The 19,186-nt window shown below is 44.4% G+C and overlaps 1 protein-coding gene across 2 annotated transcripts in view; it reads right to left on the bottom strand.

Moving 5' to 3' along the window:
- LOC146865999 (tight junction protein 2-like) overlaps positions 1 to 19,186 on the bottom strand; it is a 225,339-nt gene that overhangs the window by 61,153 nt on the left and 145,000 nt on the right. For both annotated transcript variants that reach the window (XM_085632984.1, XM_085632986.1), the window contains exon 5: positions 15,803 to 16,580. In XM_085632984.1, the coding sequence (XP_085489110.1) occupies positions 15,803 to 16,580 (778 nt within the window). The remainder of the gene's footprint in view (positions 1 to 15,802; positions 16,581 to 19,186) is intronic.

Here is a 19,186-nt window from a genome sequence, read left to right as displayed (position 1 = left end):
CCCGCATTTGTGTCCCAACAAAAGTAACGATCCACTGAGGTAAAACCAGCACTGGAAAAGCCAATAAGGTCTCGCCTATGCGAGATCTATTGGCTTTGGCAATGATTTTTTAGCCGTGTTGTAGAACTTTTGACTAAAAAGGATTAATAAATTAGAATACATTATATCATGCTGTGTATATATATATATATATATATATATATATATATATATATATAGGTCCGTGTTCGTCTCTTGTACGTCAATGGTGTGCAAATTGTGAGGCGATTCCTTGTGGCATATATATATATATATTCACTTAAAAAACCATAGGTTTCACACATGTTATAGTTAGCTGGACATTTCCCTCGTAACAAACCAATGAAATTCCCCCGTTATAGTTAGTGCAGGCAACTATAACTCACGCGACCGCAATCCTCTGCTGATGACGTCAGATATTACATCACTGTATTTAGACACCTATTTACCCAGGTCTTCTTCCATTAATCTTTAGCTATACATATATTACAAATATTTATTTTTCAGAAAGACACATATGTAATCAGTGATGTAATATCTGACGTCATCAGCAGAGGGTTGCGGTCTCGTGAGTTATAGTTGCCTGCACTAACTATAACGGGGAAATTTCATTGGTTTTTTACGAGGGAAATATCCAGCTAACTATAACATGTGTGAAACCTATGGTTTTTTAAGTGAATTTGCAAGGTTTTTTAAATGCTAATTCCTAACTACAACGTGTGTGAAACCTATGGTTTTTTAAGTGAATTTGTAAGTTTTTTTAAATGCTAAGTTATGTATTTATTAATAAAAAAGAATTTCAGGTTTTTCACCGTGCGCGCACCGTGCGCGCACCGTGCGCGCGCTGTGGGCACTCGGGGCGCTTCGCGCACCGAGCCCCCACGATGCGTTGTGCGTGCCGTGCGCGCACAGTGCGCGCATCCCGCGCTTTTTCGTCAAAAAAATAAATGTTTTTTTCGCCCTTGGGGGTCCTTCAGTGACCCCCTGACAAAGGATAGGGGGTCAGGAACTGTCAGGCGAATCGCTTTCTGGCTGTTTGATTGAAACTACAAACTGAACCTGCTTGTACCCTGAATTAAAGGCTTGCCACCTTAGTGCGTGTTCGAGTGCTGCTCACCTGGTGGGACTGGCAATGGAGCATTGATATTTGGCGGCGACCCAGCCGTCGAGCTTGCACCACCCCGTGAAGAGAGGGGGCCATACGGCAGAGCATTTGTCAAGCCGTTAAGTGGGAGCACGCGCTTGGGATTGAAAGCAGGCGCTGTTTGCGGTGGCTCATCTGTGGGCTGAAAATATTTAACAGAAATTAGTGCACCATCTGAGGTTTTATTCACCGAGACTTCATTATCCACAATGCCGAGGGTCATCTGACCGGCCCATCTGGGGGCGTGATTTTGGCATTTAAGAATGGAGACCGGAGCACGCATTCATTACAGCGACTGCCTCTGAAGAAGAAAGATAGACTTTCGAAACGCCTCAGGCGAATCGCTTTCTGGCTGTTTGATTGAAACTACAAACTGAACCTGCTTGTACCCTGAATTAAAGGCTTGCCACCTTAGTGCGTGTTCGAGTGCTGCTCACCTGGTGGGACTGGCAATGGAGCATTGATATTTGGCGGCGACCCAGCCGTCGAGCTTGCACCACCCCGTGAAGAGAGGGGGCCATACGGCAGAGCATTTGCCAAGCCGTTAAGTGGGAGCACGCGCTTGGGATTGAAAGCAGGCGCTGTTTGCGGTGGCTCATCTGTGGGCTGAAAATATTTAACAGAAATTAGTGCACCATCTGAGGTTTTATTCACCGAGACTTCATTATCCACAATGCCGAGGGTCATCTGACCGGCCCATCTGGGGGCGTGATTTTGGCATTTAAGAATGGAGACCGGAGCACGCATTCATTACAGCGACTGCCTCTGAAGAAGAAAGATAGACTTTCGAAACGCCTCAGGCGAATCGCTTTCTGGCTGTTTGATTGAAACTACAAACTGAACCTGCTTGTACCCTGAATTAAAGGCTTGCCACCTTAGTGCGTGTTCTAGTGCTGCTCACCTGGTGGGACTGGCAATGGAGCGCATATATATATATATATATATATATATATATATATATATATATATATATATATATATATATATATATATATATATATATATATATATATATATATATATATATATATATATATATATATATATATATATATATATATATATATATATATAAAGTCACAACAAGGATACCCTTATGGAAGAGCCACCAGGCAAATTGTAAAGCACTTCTTTAATGGAAAGCAGCAGCGTTAAAAACTAAATCCCTTCTTTTGAAAGTCAAAAAGGCATCCCCTGCCAGACGCGTTTCAGGTTTCCCTTTCTTCAGTGGCTGATGGTGCTCGATATTCCAGGCAACAGGTGCTGCTACTTTATCAAAGATGAACCTCCCCAAGTGGGCGTTGCCGTAACCACAGCATGCTGGTTCATGTAGTTGCACTATATTTCATACTCCAGTGAGATGTTGCCAAAAGTTCTTTTCATTGCAAATAAAATCCCAAGTGGGTAAAAGCAAGAGTCTCGCTAAAGCGCTGTAGGATTAGTGCTCTCCATTAGGCTTATGCCCCCCACTTTGCTGGTGACCTCTCACCTGAAGTCACCGTGGGTCCGTCTCCACAGCGGGGCTACTTCCGCGACTGGGCCAGCCGCTCAAATAAAGTCACAACAAGGATACCCTAATGGAGAGCACTAATCATACAGCGCTTTAGCGAGACTCTTGCTTTTACCCACTTGGGATTTTATTTGCAATGAAAAGAACTTTTGGCAACATCTCACTGGAGTATGAAATATAGTGCAACTACATGAACCAGCATGCTGTGGTTACGGCAACGCCCACTTGGGGAGGTTCATCTTTGATAAAGTAGCAGCACCTGTTGCCTGGAATATCGAGCACCATCAGCCACTGAAGAAAGGGAAACCTGAAACGCGTCTGGCAGGGGATGCCTTTTTGACTTTCAAAAGAAGGGATTTCGTTTTTAACGCTGCTGCTTTCCATTAAAGAAGTGCTTTACAATTTGCCTGGTGGCTCTTCCATAAGGGTATCCTTGTTGTGACTTATATATATATATATATATATATATATATATATAAAATGTAATATCACTATGATTGTATGACATGTTTTGAACAGTGTGGTATGGCCTGCCATTGTATTGTATGGTATGGTCGATTGTATAGTTAGGTATGGCTTGTCATTGTATAGTATGGCATGGTACGGCCGGTCACGGTATAGTAGGGTATAGCCTGTTATTGTATAATATGGTACAGCTTATCATTGTATTGGATGGTATGGTAATCTTTGTTACAATGAACACATTAAGTTATGGGAGAGATCGCAACAGGAGTGACTAAACAAGCAAAAAAGCACTTTACAATATAAAGGTATTTTCAAGCTAGAAAGTTCTATCCAACCGTTAATTGTGCAAACATAAACCAATTAAAAACAAACCTTTTTTGAATTAAATATTTTAATTTTGCCCAAGACACACTATAAATCAATTAACGCATATCAAAAAAGCATTCTACAACAAACTAAATGAGTGATTACTAAACAGCGATAGCGAAGAGCCAATAATGTATTTCGAAATCATTGTTAAACAGGCGCCAACAATGTATGGCCTGTTGGTGTTATGCTGCACCACAGAGTAGAAGGGGAGCGGATATAAAATAAAAGAATGAACACAGGAAACTAGTTGTGAAAGCAACAGCGCAGAGTAAACCAGGAGCAAGACAACCTAAAAACACTTACATTCTTACAAAATGCTGCAAGTAGGAGGAATAAATAGGCTGAGACAGAAAGGAAGCTGAAGCAGTGGAAAGCTACTCCCAAAAAACAGGGAGCAGTACTTGGTTCATATGTTCCAGGCAAAGGGCAAACAAACATAGAAAGTGAAGCCAGCACGCACTGCCCGAACTGGTGTCAGCAAATAACCAGACAATCAAGTAAACGAATGGCAAGTAATGGGAGGGCTCAAAGACCCCTTTATGTAAAGAAGTGCTGGCTAAGACATGACCTAAATAGAACAAAGAAATTATTTCCTATAAAACAAAGACTTTTTTTCCTATAGAATGCATGTCTGAGATAAAGAATTGAATGTTTGATGATTGAGTATATTTTTCCAATTTAAAGTAGACCATCATGCATTGCAACGCAAGTACTCCATATGAGGTCAAGTGTGGCACCAAGCAGCCAACAGCACGGGGGGAAAGAGCAACACATCTCTGAGAGGTGCCAAAGCCCACTCCAGATATATTTGAAGAATTTGTAACACTACGTCTTGCTGAAACAAAGATTGCTTTCTTCTGCAATGCATGCATGAGACAAAGAAAAGATATGCAGTGTTTGAATATATACATTTCAGACATAAAACGGTCTTTGGTATGATTTTCAATGCGGCAATTACATGAGCTCCTAAAATCAAATGTATGTGCTTCAACAATCACATTTATGGTATTGTTGAGATCACTGTGAGGCCCACCTATATGCCCCTACAACAAATCTGGAGTGCAAACTGATATCTACTGTCAACTACGTAAGTGAAATTATGTGTGGTACAGTGGTAGACCTCCTCGATTCGCTTACAACAGCAGCATATAAAACAACCTTCAAGTTCCCAAACCACAGGCCCAAGTGCACCTTGAATTCAGTTCCACCAAGCAAAACCCGATAACGTTCCTCAAGATGTGCCACCAGCTCAAAGCTGCACAGCCCGACACCCTGGATCGTCTTATCAGGCTAGCAACCAGCACAGAGTTGTCGTATCGACGCTACATGGAAGAGGCGATAAACTACACGCAAGAGACCTCTGGGCTACCCCACTCTTAGAGAATGTTTATACATTTTTTAAACAAGTCGATATGAAAGCGGTCTTTGCTGGATGTTAGAAATGCTTTGGCCAACCGTGCACATTCATGGCAAATCACCACCAGTAACTCATTTACCCACACGAACCAGCATAGAAGCAGTTACTTGAATCACTGAACCAGGCAAAAACTATTTTGCGCACTGGAATTGTAAAACATGTCTGAAAACAAATGAATGAACACTTACCTCCTTGTTGATCTCTGCTCAGGGAACATAAATGGAAATAATGGGCTACAACTGAACTGATGAACAACCATAAGAATTTCTTACTTAGCCTAAAACCGCACATAAGGAACCGTTCTAGTCTGTACAAAATTGCTGAATCTTTGCTCTCATCACCTTTATAGAGAAGTAAGAGACTGTCAAATATGGACATACCCGAAAAGAGAATTTTCAACACATCCCAACGGATCCTCTTTTAAAGGCAATACTAATAAGATTTTTAATGAAGGTTTTTTGGTGTTTTTTTATTTTTTATTTGGTGCCCTTTTTATACATAATGGTTTTAATGAACTAAACAATCAAAATAAACTTTCAATTTGTAACACCATGTCTTACCGAAACAAAGATCGCTTTCCTATGCAATGCACGTATGAAATAAAGAATTGAATGTGCAGTGTTAGAATACATTTTTTCAGATATAAAATAGTCCATAATTTAAAACGCAGCAACTACTTGAATGACAGGAACGAACATCAACCAGCAAACAGCATCAAGTGAGAGAAGAGGTTAGAGATTAATACTCCCGAGTGGAGCAAAGCCTCCTTTGTATACTTAAAAAGATTGTAATACGTTTTAGCAGACGGCTTTGCTCTCAAGCCAGAACTGGAAAAAACACGATTTTAATCAGTACAGCCTAGGCAGATGTTTTTCTACAAAAGACTGAAAGAAGCAGAGCTGACTGCAGATAAATGCATCAAAAGCAAAAGTTATCTTCTAGGCAACTGCTTCTAGAACATCTAAATGTACAACTCCAAGCTCCATCTTCCTTCATGCAAAGCTCCACATGCCGGTATCTTTAAAACTAACTTGCTTGGAGCCCGTAGGGTTTTTGGTCTTGATGGAGTCTTAGGCGCAAGTTTGCCTTTAAACTGTGGCACACAGAAAACAAGATTGAAATTTGATCTCCGTTCCAATCTCAGCTATTTTTGTTTATTGCGCAATCTCAGTTTGAGCTTCAAGGCAACGTACAAGCCAGAGCCTAAAAATGGCCTAGCCCTAAAGGAAATATATAAATGTTCTAACCTAAATAGGCAATGATAGTACACACACCCAGGGCTTCAAAAATTAGTTTAGGGCTAATACTGAGTAAAATAGTTTGAAGTACAAACACTTACCAGGATGTGTATAAATGCAATTGGATGCAGTTTATAACATGGTTGTGCTAAAACATGGATACTCACAAACATTTTCCAAGGGCCCAAAGAGTACGGTCTGAGGGCGGCATTGCGCAGAGTGAGGGTTGGAGGTGGTGTACAGTGGGCACAAAGGAAGCAAAGCATATTCAGGGTGTGGGACAGTGAGTTGTTGAGCTATTTTTAGGGGAAAACAATATCCTTCCTATGCCATTATCACCCTAACAGCCATTATTTGATAGAAGTGGGAGAGACACAGAGTGCATGAACCTGGCTCAGCTCGAGGTTCTGTTGGAATTTGGAGCCCAAATCAAACAGAGTCTTTGTGTGGCTCTTGTCTGCCACCCACGCTCTAACCTCATGCGCCAAGAATTAAAGACAAAGCATTAACTTTTGATGTGAAATATGTGTGGGACAGAGTTGCCTATCTAGCGACTGTATTGCACAATGTGAAACCAGAAAATCTAGTCCACGAATCGAAGTCTTGGTGCCTTTTCTGCAGTTATGGCTCTGGGACGCCGGCACATGTGAATTCAAGGTGACCCAGTAAACTGTAGTAGGGCACCTCAATTTTACAAGCATTTCCATTTCTAAATCAACATGAATTTTTCCAGCCTTCTTAATTGTCCAATTTGCAGTATTTTGCCTTGCTCTTGCTTCAACAAATTGTTTTTGTCCTGATGATGACCCTTCATTTTCCATAGGTCGAAACACCATCGACAAGAACAATAGGAACATATTTGTACTTAGTGGCAGCTCCTCCGCTAAGGCGGAGGAGCGTCGCCCCTTTGCTTAAAGAGCAGTGAAAAGAGGTAAAATAAAACGATAACAACAAGGTTATTATTGTTGGTTTCTGTGGGTTGGGTTGGGGCGGAGGGTGGTAGGAGGATTGTACTATGCACACTAAACCAAGTGCGCATGACTGCTTGGCTGGCCTTTTTGGCCGGCCAAGCAGTCATGCGCACTTTTCATATTCCCTACCAGGGGGTAATTGACAGCCTGATCGGGAATATGCACAGGCTCCCATCCTGATCTGAGCGACGATCCACGGCGCTCAGACCAAACGCAACGCTGCATGCAGCATTGTGATTGGCTCAGGGGAGCCTGTGTGCATGGTAGCTTCTTTTTCATACATTGATACTTGGAAAGTTTAATGTCATTTGTTGATTTTAATATTTGTTACAGAAATGTTTTTTGGCAGCCTCTTTTCTCGTGGTGAACAGCAGTACTGGACTGCTGTTTATTTGTCTGAGCATTAACAGAGAGCAAGTTCCTAAACAAAATGAAAGCATATATTTACACATTAACTGTAAAAAAGGAAAAGCAAAAATGCAATAAAGGAAAAGAGTCACAGAAGGTGTACTGTGCCACTTATCTTTGGGAACACCTTTATTTTTTTTGTAATTTAATATAGCGCAAACTTGGCCTAAGGCTTTTAGAGTGCTTAAACAATACATTACAAAAGGTCAGATTCTTTTTTTTGGCACATGGAGATTTGAGATTTTTTTTTTTTTGGCACAGGTACGCCCACAAGATTTGCCCACAATCACACAACAGTCAGCTGACGCCGGGACTCCAACCTAGTTGCACGGTTCTAAAGTTGACAGCTTTGGCCGTTAGCAGGGACAGCTCCTCTGTTATGGCGGAGGAGCGTCACCCTACAGGTCAGAGCCAGTAGATAGATATAAAATGATAATAAAACCATTTATCATCATTTTATTTTTCCGAGGCTGAGCCAAGAGCCCAAGTCTAGTGCGGGGCTCAATCAATCAATCAAAGGCATTTATAAAGCGCACTACTCACCCGGAGGGTCTCAAGGCGCTGGGGGGGGGGGGGGGGGTCCGCTACTGCTCGAACAGCCAGGTCTTGAGCTTCTTCCTGAAGGAGAGGTGGTCTTGGGTCAGGCGTAGTTCGGTGGGGAGGGCGTTCCAAGTCTTGGCGGCCAGGTGGGAGAAGGATCTACCTCCTGTAGTCGCTCTGTGGATGCGGGGGACGGCTGCGAGGGCGAGACTGGTCGAGCGGAGGTGGCGTTTGGGAGCGTAGAAGTTGAGGCGGCTGTTGAGGTAGGTCGGGCCTTGGTTGTGTAGGGCTTTGTGTGCGTGGGTGAGGAGCCGGAAGGTGATTCTTTTGTTGATCGGGAGCCAGTGCAGGTCTCTCAGGTGTCTGGAGATGTGAGTTCGTCTGGGGACGTCGAGGATGAGTCTCGCCGAGGCGTTCTGGATCCGCTGGAGTCTCTTCTGGAGCTTGGCGGTGGTACCGGCGTAGAGGGCGTTGCCGTAGTCCAGTCGACTGGTGACGAGGGCCTGGGTGACTGTTTTCCTGGTCTCGGTGGGGATCCACCGGAAGATCTTACGTAGCATGCGCAGGATGTTGAAACAGGACGAGGAGACGGCGTTGACTTGTCTGGTCATGGAGAGGGAGGAGTCCAGGATGAAGCCCAGGTTGCGTGCGTGGTCTGTCGGTTTGGGTGCGTTGCCCAGGGCAGGGGGCCACCAGGAGTCGTCCCAGGCGGAGGGTGAGGAGCCCAGGATGAGGACTTCCGTCTTGTCTGTGTTCAGTTTCAGGCGGCTGGTCGTCATCCACTCGGCCACGTTTTTCATCCCTTCGTGTAGGTTGGCTCTGGCGGTGGCGGGGTCGTTGGTCAGGGAGAGGATCAGCTGGGTGTCATCGGCGTAGGAGATGATGTTCAGGTTGTGTTGGCGTGCGATGGCCGCAAGGGGGCTCATGTAGACATTGAAGAGGGTGGGGCTGAGCGAGGAGCCCTGAGGGACGCCGCAGGTGACTTCCGTGGCTTCTGATCTGAACGGGGGCAGGCGGACTCTCTGTGTCCTTCCGGTGAGGAAGGAGATGATCCATTCCAGTGCCTTCTCCTTGATCCCGACGTTGCTGAGGCGCTGCACTAGGGTGCGGTGGCAGACAGTGTCGAATGCCGCGGAGAGGTCCAGGAGGATGAGGGCCGCTGTTTCTCCGTTGTCCAACAGGGTTCGGATGTCGTCTGTGGCAGCGATGAGGGCGGTCTCGGTGCTGTGGTTGGCCCGGAAGCCTGACTGGGAAGGGTCGAGGGAACCAGTCGTCTCGAGGAAGGCTGCCAGTTGCTTGTTGATGGTCTTCTCGATGACTTTGGCTGGAAACGGCAGGAGCGAGATGGGGCGGTAGTTCTTGAGTTCGGTGGGGTCCGCCGTTGGTTTCTTTAGTAGAGCGCTGAGTTCGGCGTGCTTCCAGCTCTCAGGGAAGGTGGCGGTGTTGAGGGAGGTGTTGATGATGTCCCGCAGGTGGGGTGCGATGACAGCGTCGGCCTTGTTGAAGATGTGGTGAGGGCAGGGGTCGGTTGGGGAACCGGAGTGGATGGAGTTCATCGTGCTGATGGTGTCTTCGAGGTTGATCGGTGTCCAGGCGTTGAGGGTGGTGGTGGGGGGCGTTGGTTTGGTCGTGGGGAGCGTTGGTTGTGTTCTGAAGCTGTTGTGTATGTCAGCGATCTTGTTGTGGAAGTAGGAGGCGAGGGAGTTGCAGAGGTCTTGCGATGGGGTGATGTCGTTGGTTCCGGCGTTGGGGTTGGAGAGCTCTCTGACGATGTTGAAGAGTTCCTTGCTGTTGTGTGCGTTGTTGTCCAACCGGTCCTTGAATGCTGTTTTCTTGGTGGCGTGGATCAGTTGATGGTGCCTTCGGGTGGCGAGCTTGAGGGTAGTCATGTTGTCCGGCGTTGGGTCTCTTCTCCATGCTTTCTCGAGGGCTCGGCAGTTCTTCTTGGAGCTCTTGAGTTCGTCGGTGAACCAAGGGGCCTTCTTGCTTCCGGGTCTGCTGGGTGGGGTCCTCAGAGGGGCGAGCTCGTCCGCGCAGGTGGAGATCCATTTCGTGAGGTTGTCGGCGGCTTGGCTGGGGTTCGGTGAGCTGGCGGGAGGGTGCTGGCTCAGGGATGTGGTGAGTTGTTCGGCTGTGATCTTGTTCCAGCTTCTTCGTGCGGCCTGTTGCTGGTGGTGGTGGACCGTGGTTCTTTTGAAGGTGAAGTGGATGCAGCTGTGGTCCGTCCAGTGGAGTCCAGTGGCGTGGCTGAAGGAGATGTCTTTGCTGGACGAGAAGATGGCGTCGAGTGTGTGTCCGGCGAGGTGGGTGGGGGTGGTCACCAGCTGCTTGAGTCCGAGGGTGGCGAGGTTGTCAAGCAGGGTGGTGGTGTTGCGGTCGTTGTTGTTCTCCAGGTGGAAGTTGGGCCATCGTCTAGGACGCCAGCAGGGAGGAGAGTTGATACTGTAAGTGTGCATGCCGGTTTGGTCGGCGGTCTTAGGATGTTCGAACCGACATGCGCACTTACACTTCCCCAACTCAGCTGTGTTGCACAGCCGGGTGGGAGAAGAGGCACAGGCTCCCTGTCTCTGAGCGAGTGTCAGTCCAGCCCACTCATGATATTGCTCAGCATGAGAGAAGCGCCAGGATTGGTCTAAGAGCAACATCTGGATTGGGTGGGAAGTCTGGGAGCCTGCGTCGTGCGCAAGATTCTGGGAGAAGCTGGACACGGACTCCGGCATCAGCAGTTAAGTCCTTTATTTCCATATATTAATCCCCTCCCCCCGCGCTGCCCTACCACCTAGTTTTGGTAGCAGCCACCACTGGCCGTTAGGCCACATCTCTGCTAGTAAAGAAGGGGAACACCTACAGGAAAGTGGCCTCAAACAGCATGATAGCATCCCTAAAGTAGCTTGGGGCTACCTCAAGTTAAAGCTAATAGAGGTAATGGAGAAAGGACTTGTGACAAGTAATTTGGGAACTGCCATGCATCAAAAAAAGGATAACTCCATTTTGCAAGTGTTGCAATTGTTTCCACGTGTAACCGATATTGTAAGTTTGCCATTTTCCCTCAGATTTTTAGTCTTTATAATGAAAAGCATAGACTAAACTTCACACTAAGAAACGCATTAGGGTATTTAAATATACCTAGATAGTGGAGGCCTAGTTGCTTACTGCTTTTAACTAGCTTCCATTTAGGCACAACACAATGAATAAATAATTATCACATACGAATGAGACCACGCTAGGGGCCTTTCTACAGAGTATTTTTTTATTGTTTATGTCTTGAGTGCTCATTTCCTGCATTGTATTGGTTTAAATGTTCTCACAAAACGGTAATTAATCCCTTAACTGATGGACCTTTTCTTCCCCAGTGCAGAGAACTTTAAGATATTTGAGGTAGTTTACACTTAGGTCTCCATATCTTTTTTCCAACATAAGTTATCCACACCAAATTTGCATCCTTTTTTTCCAACATCCTAGGGATTCCAAAAGTATCCAAGGTTTGTGGATTCTCCTGGAGGAGACCGAGAAAATTGGCAAACTATAGCTATATTTTGAGTTTTTGTGGGGAAAAAGGCAAAAAGCGCTTTGGAGAAAAATGTCTGTTTTTACCCTAAATATGGCACCAATGAACGGTTTGCTGTGCTAAAGCCACCTTCTCCTCAGCTTTCAGGGACATGTAGAGCTGAATAAAAAAACGGAAATTTTTACTACAGTTTTTGCTTTATTTTTATTTTTTTAAAGGTAGCCCATTTTTTCTATTTTTTGAGCTCTCAACCTACTTCCAGTTTGTTGTGGAAATCAGTATGAAACTCATGGATGATTCAGGAGAGCTCTAGATTTCTGAAACAGACTAAATTCCAAGTTCAGCAAGGGGTCATACGTGTAGATCCCTTGAAGTTTTCCCAGAGAAACTGTTAAAATAAAAAAGTTACAAATGAGTAGGAAAAACTGCCATTTTCATCTGTAACTTTCAGTCACAAAGTCAGATTTACAAAACAAATATATCATTACGTCCCCTAGACCCTTTTGGTTGAGGGGATACACAAGGATTGTGGGTTCTCTAAGAACCCCAAGTACCCAGAGTCAACAACCGAGCTGCACAGTTTTTCATTATGTACTGAGTATAGACAAATTCATTTGTTAAACATGTAGAATGAAAAATAAGTATCAAGGAAATCTATGTATTTCTGAAATGGGCACAAGATGTGGAGTTCAGGAGCAGTGGTTATTTGTACATCTCAGAATTTGTGGGTACCCCCTACTATAATACGATTGAGGGTATTTTTCAACATGTTTTCTTTTTTACACACTGGCTTACATTTGGAAGAGACAAATGCAGTGAAATTCAATAGGTAATAACAAATGTTCTACTATTCTATGCTCCCACATATCTTCAGAAAAATGGTACTTCACATGTGTGGCTTGACCTTGTGCCCGCAACAGGAAACGGCCCAAAATGCAACATGGATACATCTCAAAACTGACACTTGTTTTGAAAGGTGGGCAGTTATGGATTTGGGGCCCTAGCTCAGCTTGCATCCAGGGACACCTAGCACACTTGCACATTTTTAAAAACTAGACACATCAGAGATTTCAGGGTGGGGTGACTTGCGTGGCTCTCACTGGATTTCTTTTCCCCAGAATCCCTTCTATACCTAAAATGTTGCCCCCCACCCTCCCAAAATAAAATACATTCCTCACATTTCTGTGCTGGAAAGTTCTAGAATCTGTAGAGATCCACAAACTTCCTAGCACCCAACATTCCCCATGTCTCCCTATAAAAAAAATTGTACCTCACTTGCGTGGGTAGGCCTAATTTCTGCGACAGGAAACAGCCCAAAATACAACATGGATACATCACATTTTTCCTCTCAAAACTTACCTTGGTTTTTTTGAGAAGCGGGTAGCTGTTGATTTTGGGCCCCAACTAAGCCGGCACCAATGGAAACCTAGCAAACATGCACAGTTCTTAAAACTAGACACCAGGCAAATTCAAGGTAGGGCAATTTGCGTTGCTATCACTGGGCTGTTTTACCCAGAACCCCTTGCATACCTCAAACTTTGACACAAAAAAAGGTTTCCTTTAATTTCTGTGATGGAATGTTCTGTATTCTGCAGATAGCCACATATTTCCTACCACCTTGAGTTCCCACATGTCCCTCAATAAGAACGGTACCCCACTTGTGTGGTTGGGCAATAAGACCATGACACAAAAAGGCTCTAAAGTGCTACACTAAGAGATAAGCAATGTGGATCGCTGGGGTATTTGGGGCTGTGTTGTGGTGCTTCCCATGGAAACCTACAAACCACAGACATTTTCGAAAACTATACAACTAGGGGATCCCATGTTGGTGTGCCTTGCATGGATCCACCCACAATGCCCTGCAAACCTCAAACTTTGCCTGAAATCAGGCATTTTTCTTACATTTCTGTGATGGAAACATCCAGAATCCGCAGGAATCCACAAATTTCCTACCATCCAGCGATACCCCACTTGTGCAGATAAAACACACTGCACCACTTGTGTGGCTGGGACTACTGCCCGCAACAAGGACAGATCAAACCAAGGTCAATGGGGCCGCTGCAAGTAAACTACTACTTGTAAAAGAAAGACCACTTTCTTGGGAATTTGAAATTTTGGCTGGAAAAAGGTGACTGTCCAAATTTTAATACATTTCTTCAACACTTTAGCAACGTAAACTTTACTGGCTGTAGAAAAACACCAGCTCACAAAAACTGCCACTCTCTCAATGCAACCTTAGTTACAAGATTCTCCCAAGCAAAATTTCAGTTTGTCTAACCTTCTGGCAGGGTCATCACCTAATGCCCCTTTAGATTCTAAACGTACATCCACTGAAGGAAACCTCCAGATCCAACATTAAATAAGCCCAAATTTAGCGACCTCGAGGAATTGGACGCCACTACTTTTGACACTTCATAAAGAGGAGCAAAATTAGCCCTGGAACCCAAAATATCCAACATTTTACAAGGCCAATGTCTTAACCTCTACTGTAAATTTCAATCCATCCTTGAAAATATATAATCTTATTCACCAGGTAAGAGAAGTCAACATGAATCACTTAAAAAATAAATATTTTAGTAAAGATATACTACACTGCAAAAAGAAATACAGTGAAGTATAAAAGAATTTGGTGAACATCTGGATACCCACAGACAGACCAAAAGCCTCTATATTCACCAAAGGGCATCAAAATAAGAATGAGTACACAAAAACAATCAGCCATCGCTTCTTAGAGGATTAACATGATGAACACAAGTCATGGCAACCCTGATTATATACTTTAGTTTTAACTTTCAGCTGGCAACTTCCTGCTAAGCTACAAATCTCATATAGGCTAATCGTCCATCAATTAGACATCTTCCTGCACCGGACATCAAGTCTTGAGTAATACATAATTAGTTAGGTCTTCACAATGCTAAATGTAAAATTGCAAAGGGTGTAACCTACGAGTTACATTTGGTTTGTCACTCTTTCACACCTAGAGTTACTGAAAACATCAAAAACTAGGCACATCAGCTAAAACCTATGAGGTAACCTATGCCTATTTTATCATGCCAACATATAGTAAATCCTGTCTGGTAGGCTGTTTGCTGTTATACGAAAATATTACAATTTACATAAGCATTCCATAAAAATGCATATCCAAAGGAATCAGACCTGTTTTTGGAGTGGCATGAAAATATCACTCCTCTACAACCCTACAGGCTATTCACTTGGCCTACCATAAACCAGAGAATCAAATAGAACCTGTCCTGTGTTCCATGTTGAAATTCTGTAAGAAACCAGTTCTCAAGCACCTGAATTGCATTGTTCCTCCCTATCTGCCAGTAAGAAACCTTTGGTCTGCAGGGTTCTCACAGCTCATGCATTCTAAAACTAGATAGAAGATAGAAATTCTGAAACAAAATGTCTGGTGACGAAGTGTCCTGATTTTGACGACTTGCCTGCTTGCATGAGACTTTACCACCATACTACTGACAATCCATCTATGGGTAGAATGTCTTCCATGCCGCGGAGTCGATCTGCAGCTCCCAAACTCCCACGTGCATTTGAAGGTGACCTTTAAACTTGCCACACACGTTCTTTTTTGTTTAGTACAAGCGTTTGTAACCCAGTAGGGGTATTGCACTAAACAAGTCATTCAATAGACAGGACCCGTGGCCACCCCCTAAACATCCCTCTTACTGCATAATTCATCCTTGGCACTCCACATTTATTGTGCTTTTAAACCTTCTCCATTTGTAGCAAAAAGTGTTTCCCACTTATACTCTGCCGTTTCAACTGGAGAAGCACCTTTGTGTCTTTCTTGTGCTGGAGGCATGAATCTCACCTTCTTGGCAAGGACAGTAAATACTAAAATGTACCTTGTGAATTTTCAGGCAATGTGGAAGGATCACAAGACCAAGTTTGTAAAAATAATGATCAGACGCATTCAAATCCTGCAGAACAACATACTCGTACTGACAAATTGTGCCAGGTGGCAGGCATTTTAACATGGAGCGGGCATTTTAAAGATGGGTCATGAAGTTTGGTAGGGTAGTTAAGTTGTAATAGATAGGGAATCCACCAGAAGAAGTTGAAATTCCTGCCCATTGACAGGTATACTATTTGATTTTGGCAAAAAACAAATAATTTCAGTGAACTAGATGCAGCTTAGCATTATGTATTCAGGACAAGCTCAAATGCAAAAAAGATAGTCATGCATTTGTACTTACCCTCATTAGATTTGTTTTTTGTAAGCAGGACGCTGACTGTATTCTCGTCCCCTTCCGGGTGGGTTGTGGGGACGTACTGGCGACGGGCGTCAGGTGAAGGGCTTCGCGAATCAATCCGGTCTCTGCTGCGACTCCTCTGAACCTGCTTTTCATATCTGCCATCTGGACCAGGTTTTCGACTGTAGCCTCGATCTGGACTGTAGTCATCAGCATAGCTACGTTCAAAGATTTCATCCCGGTCAATGTCCCGGCCACGGCTGCGATCCCGCTGATATACTGGCTCCACTTCTTTGTCGATGCTACGACCCCGACTGTGATCTCTTGGGTAGTCATGATCCAACTCCCTGTCAACGCTCCGGCCACGGACTCGATCACTTGGATAATCATGGTCCAGTCCTCTGTCCACGCTCCTGCCACGGACACGATCCCTTGGGTAATCCGAATCCAAGCCCCGGTCGAGACTGCGACCTCTGGCATGATCCCTGGGGTAGGTGCCATCCAGTCCCCTCTCCATGCTCCGGCCACGGTTTCCAGCAAGGTCATAACCCACGTCCCTAATGTGATCATAGTTGCGGCCTCTCTCTGGCTCTCTCCTGTAGTTTCTGTCAGGACTAGGATCCCGGCTCCGCCCAGCAATCCCACCTGCCCAGCTCCGCTCACTGTAGGAGGCACTTCTGTGGTCAAACTGCGCATCATCGTCCATCATATCAAAAACGGGCTCCGCTAGCACCGGCTTCCTGATGACAGGAACCTGCACTCTCCGTGGTCTCTTCACTACCTGTTCTCAAATTGAAACAAAAGATTTGAAATTACAATCATCATCAGTTTCTTCCTGGACCTTTATAGTGACCATCTTCAGCAATATGAATACTACAATACTGTTTTATTGCCAACAATGGTAAGTTTATAAACCAGTAAGCAAGAAAGAAGGGATTCCACTGGGGTGAGGAGTCATCTTAAGTCCTATTGCTCCCAGAGGAATCATCGTGGCCATCATCCCCTTTAGCCTTCCCATCAGTAGCTAGCATCTCTTGTCATTATCCAATTGTGAATCATCAGAGTGTTGCCCAATCAGAACGCAGCATGACTATTTCTTTGCCAGTACGAGTCTGAAATGAAGTGAATGTCGGACTCCCCGGGTACCGATCTGATACGGACTCGAGGACACTCGCAGGAAAGTAAGGCCTCAGACTAAAGAGTTTTAGTGTGGGGAGGCTTGGCGGGCATGGCAGAAATGTGTTTCATTTAACGGCAGGATTCTAGGCTTGATAGTCTGCATTTATCCGTTGTAATTTATTATTCGTTTTTTAGGTTTTAGTCAGAAAACCATAAATGCGTCAGAAGTGATTAACAATCGCCTTTAGGAATAAAACGTCGTATAGGTTAAGCTGAAAGCTATCTTTAGGGGTTGTTTTCGATTTTGCTGGCATTGGTATTCATTTAAAACATTCCACTGTGATCATTTCTTTTTATTGCCATTCATCATGCATAATTAGTTCAGGGATCGGTATGTTATTTTCAGTCTAATATTGTATCGCCTTTAGTGTTTCAACGGTGTGCTTATGGGTGTCTGGTTTCCCACGTCTGTAGGAGGTTCTAGTTCTATCTTCGATTCCGGGGCTGTTTGTGCTCTTCACGTGAATGTGACGCCACGTGAGGCCGCTCTCTCGCGTGCAGCACTGCAACATGCGGAGGAGCAACACAGGCAGGCAGCAACATGCAGGCACTTGAACAGGCGCAAGGATTCTTGACTGAGAGGAGGCACGTGCGTTCAATCAGAAGCGAAGACAGGATACACCTGAAGCTTACCTGTCACCTGTTCAGCTTCCTAACGCCTACCAAACCGCTGGCTCATGTCACACCTGGGGACTTACACACAGTCTACAAACGTTGCAGCACTCTTAGCCAGTATCACAAGAAATTACAGGAGTAATACTGCTCTGAGAGAACTAGGAAGGTCGTATTAGGCACGACACAACCTCTCTCCCGCTTTCAAAAACTTGCCGTACAACAAAAGCAATGCACAAAAAGCTTCGAGGCACCAAGACAAGATACAAGTACTATATGTGTAAAAAATATACTGACACAAGCCTTCCATCAAAACAACGCATCACTAACACTGACGTACACTGATCGCATTGTACGCCACTCACACGCATCCAAAGAAACGGCACCAAAAACCAAGGAACACGTGAAAGCACCAGGAATGCCCTATGAGGCTAACATTACACAAGATCAAACAACCCAAAACCTTAAACGAGAATTTTCTTAGACCATCTGAAGCGAAGAGGAGGGATCCTAAGGCAAAAAAAACTCCACATGGAGCCATAAAAAGGGTTGAAAATGTCAGGCACAAAACAGCAACTAAAGCCTAAAGCGCTAACATGCCTAGCACAAACCTGCAGATCGCCATCTGCTAGGGTCTCAAACCAATAACACCTCACACCCTGACAAAGTATCTAGTGCCGGCAACATTCAGCACCCACCCTCCCTTTGCCAGGGTGGACAGCTTCTGCAATAACCAAGCAGAAGCCATGTCATAGAATGTTTTGTGCCTGCAACAATCCGCACACTGTATCCCATGTCTACTGAAAATACAACCCAAGTAAGGGTAACTTGCCAAAAGAATCCAGGTATCAATTATGCTTATTGCAATAGTGTCCAACAACAACATGCAGAGGTATATGGTATCATAAAGCACATAATGAAACATAACAGGTGATGCAGAACTCTAAGAAATTATATATATATCTATATACACATTCCAGGATTTCACAATACAATATCCCCAGCTGCTCAAACTTAAAGGATGGTGCAGGAGGAAAAATAAAAGAACAGTCATTAATCGCCAACACGAATATTAGTGCCCAAAACTTTCAATCGGGCTTCCTCCAGTATGTTGCAAACAAATAATAGTTCTAACAATGCCGTGGGTCAGGGTTCTTCAAAGTCGGTCTTGAGTGCCGGATCCATGCCAGATTTTTAAGATAACTACATTTATCTAAATGAGGATATGTTAAAAATCTGGCATGGATTCGGCCCTCCAGAACCGACTTTAGAGAACCCTGCCGCAGATGGTCAACATCTCATAAGCAGCCTGCACATAACTCCATAAATTTAACAGGAAATCAAGCACAGCACTGTACAGAACAGAAAGCACTGGAACTTCCCCACAGCTCACTGATCACAATACTGGAGTCATTGAAGGCCCATATGAATAACAAGTACATGCAATCCTGGCCACCCTGACGTAGTGTCATTTACATCATCAATAACATGCAATTTGCATTCCCTCTTGTAGTCAATACACATACAGTGCAGAATCAAAAGCCCTTCCACAGCCCTGTTACATTTTCAGAAGCGACTTAAAAGAACAAGTTCAAT

The sequence above is a fragment of the Triturus cristatus genome, chromosome 2_1, assembly GCF_964204655.1.
Source record: "Triturus cristatus chromosome 2_1, aTriCri1.1, whole genome shotgun sequence".
In the NCBI taxonomy this organism is placed as follows: Eukaryota; Metazoa; Chordata; class Amphibia; order Caudata; family Salamandridae; genus Triturus; species Triturus cristatus.
This window is presented reverse-complemented; position numbering and strand designations above follow the sequence as displayed.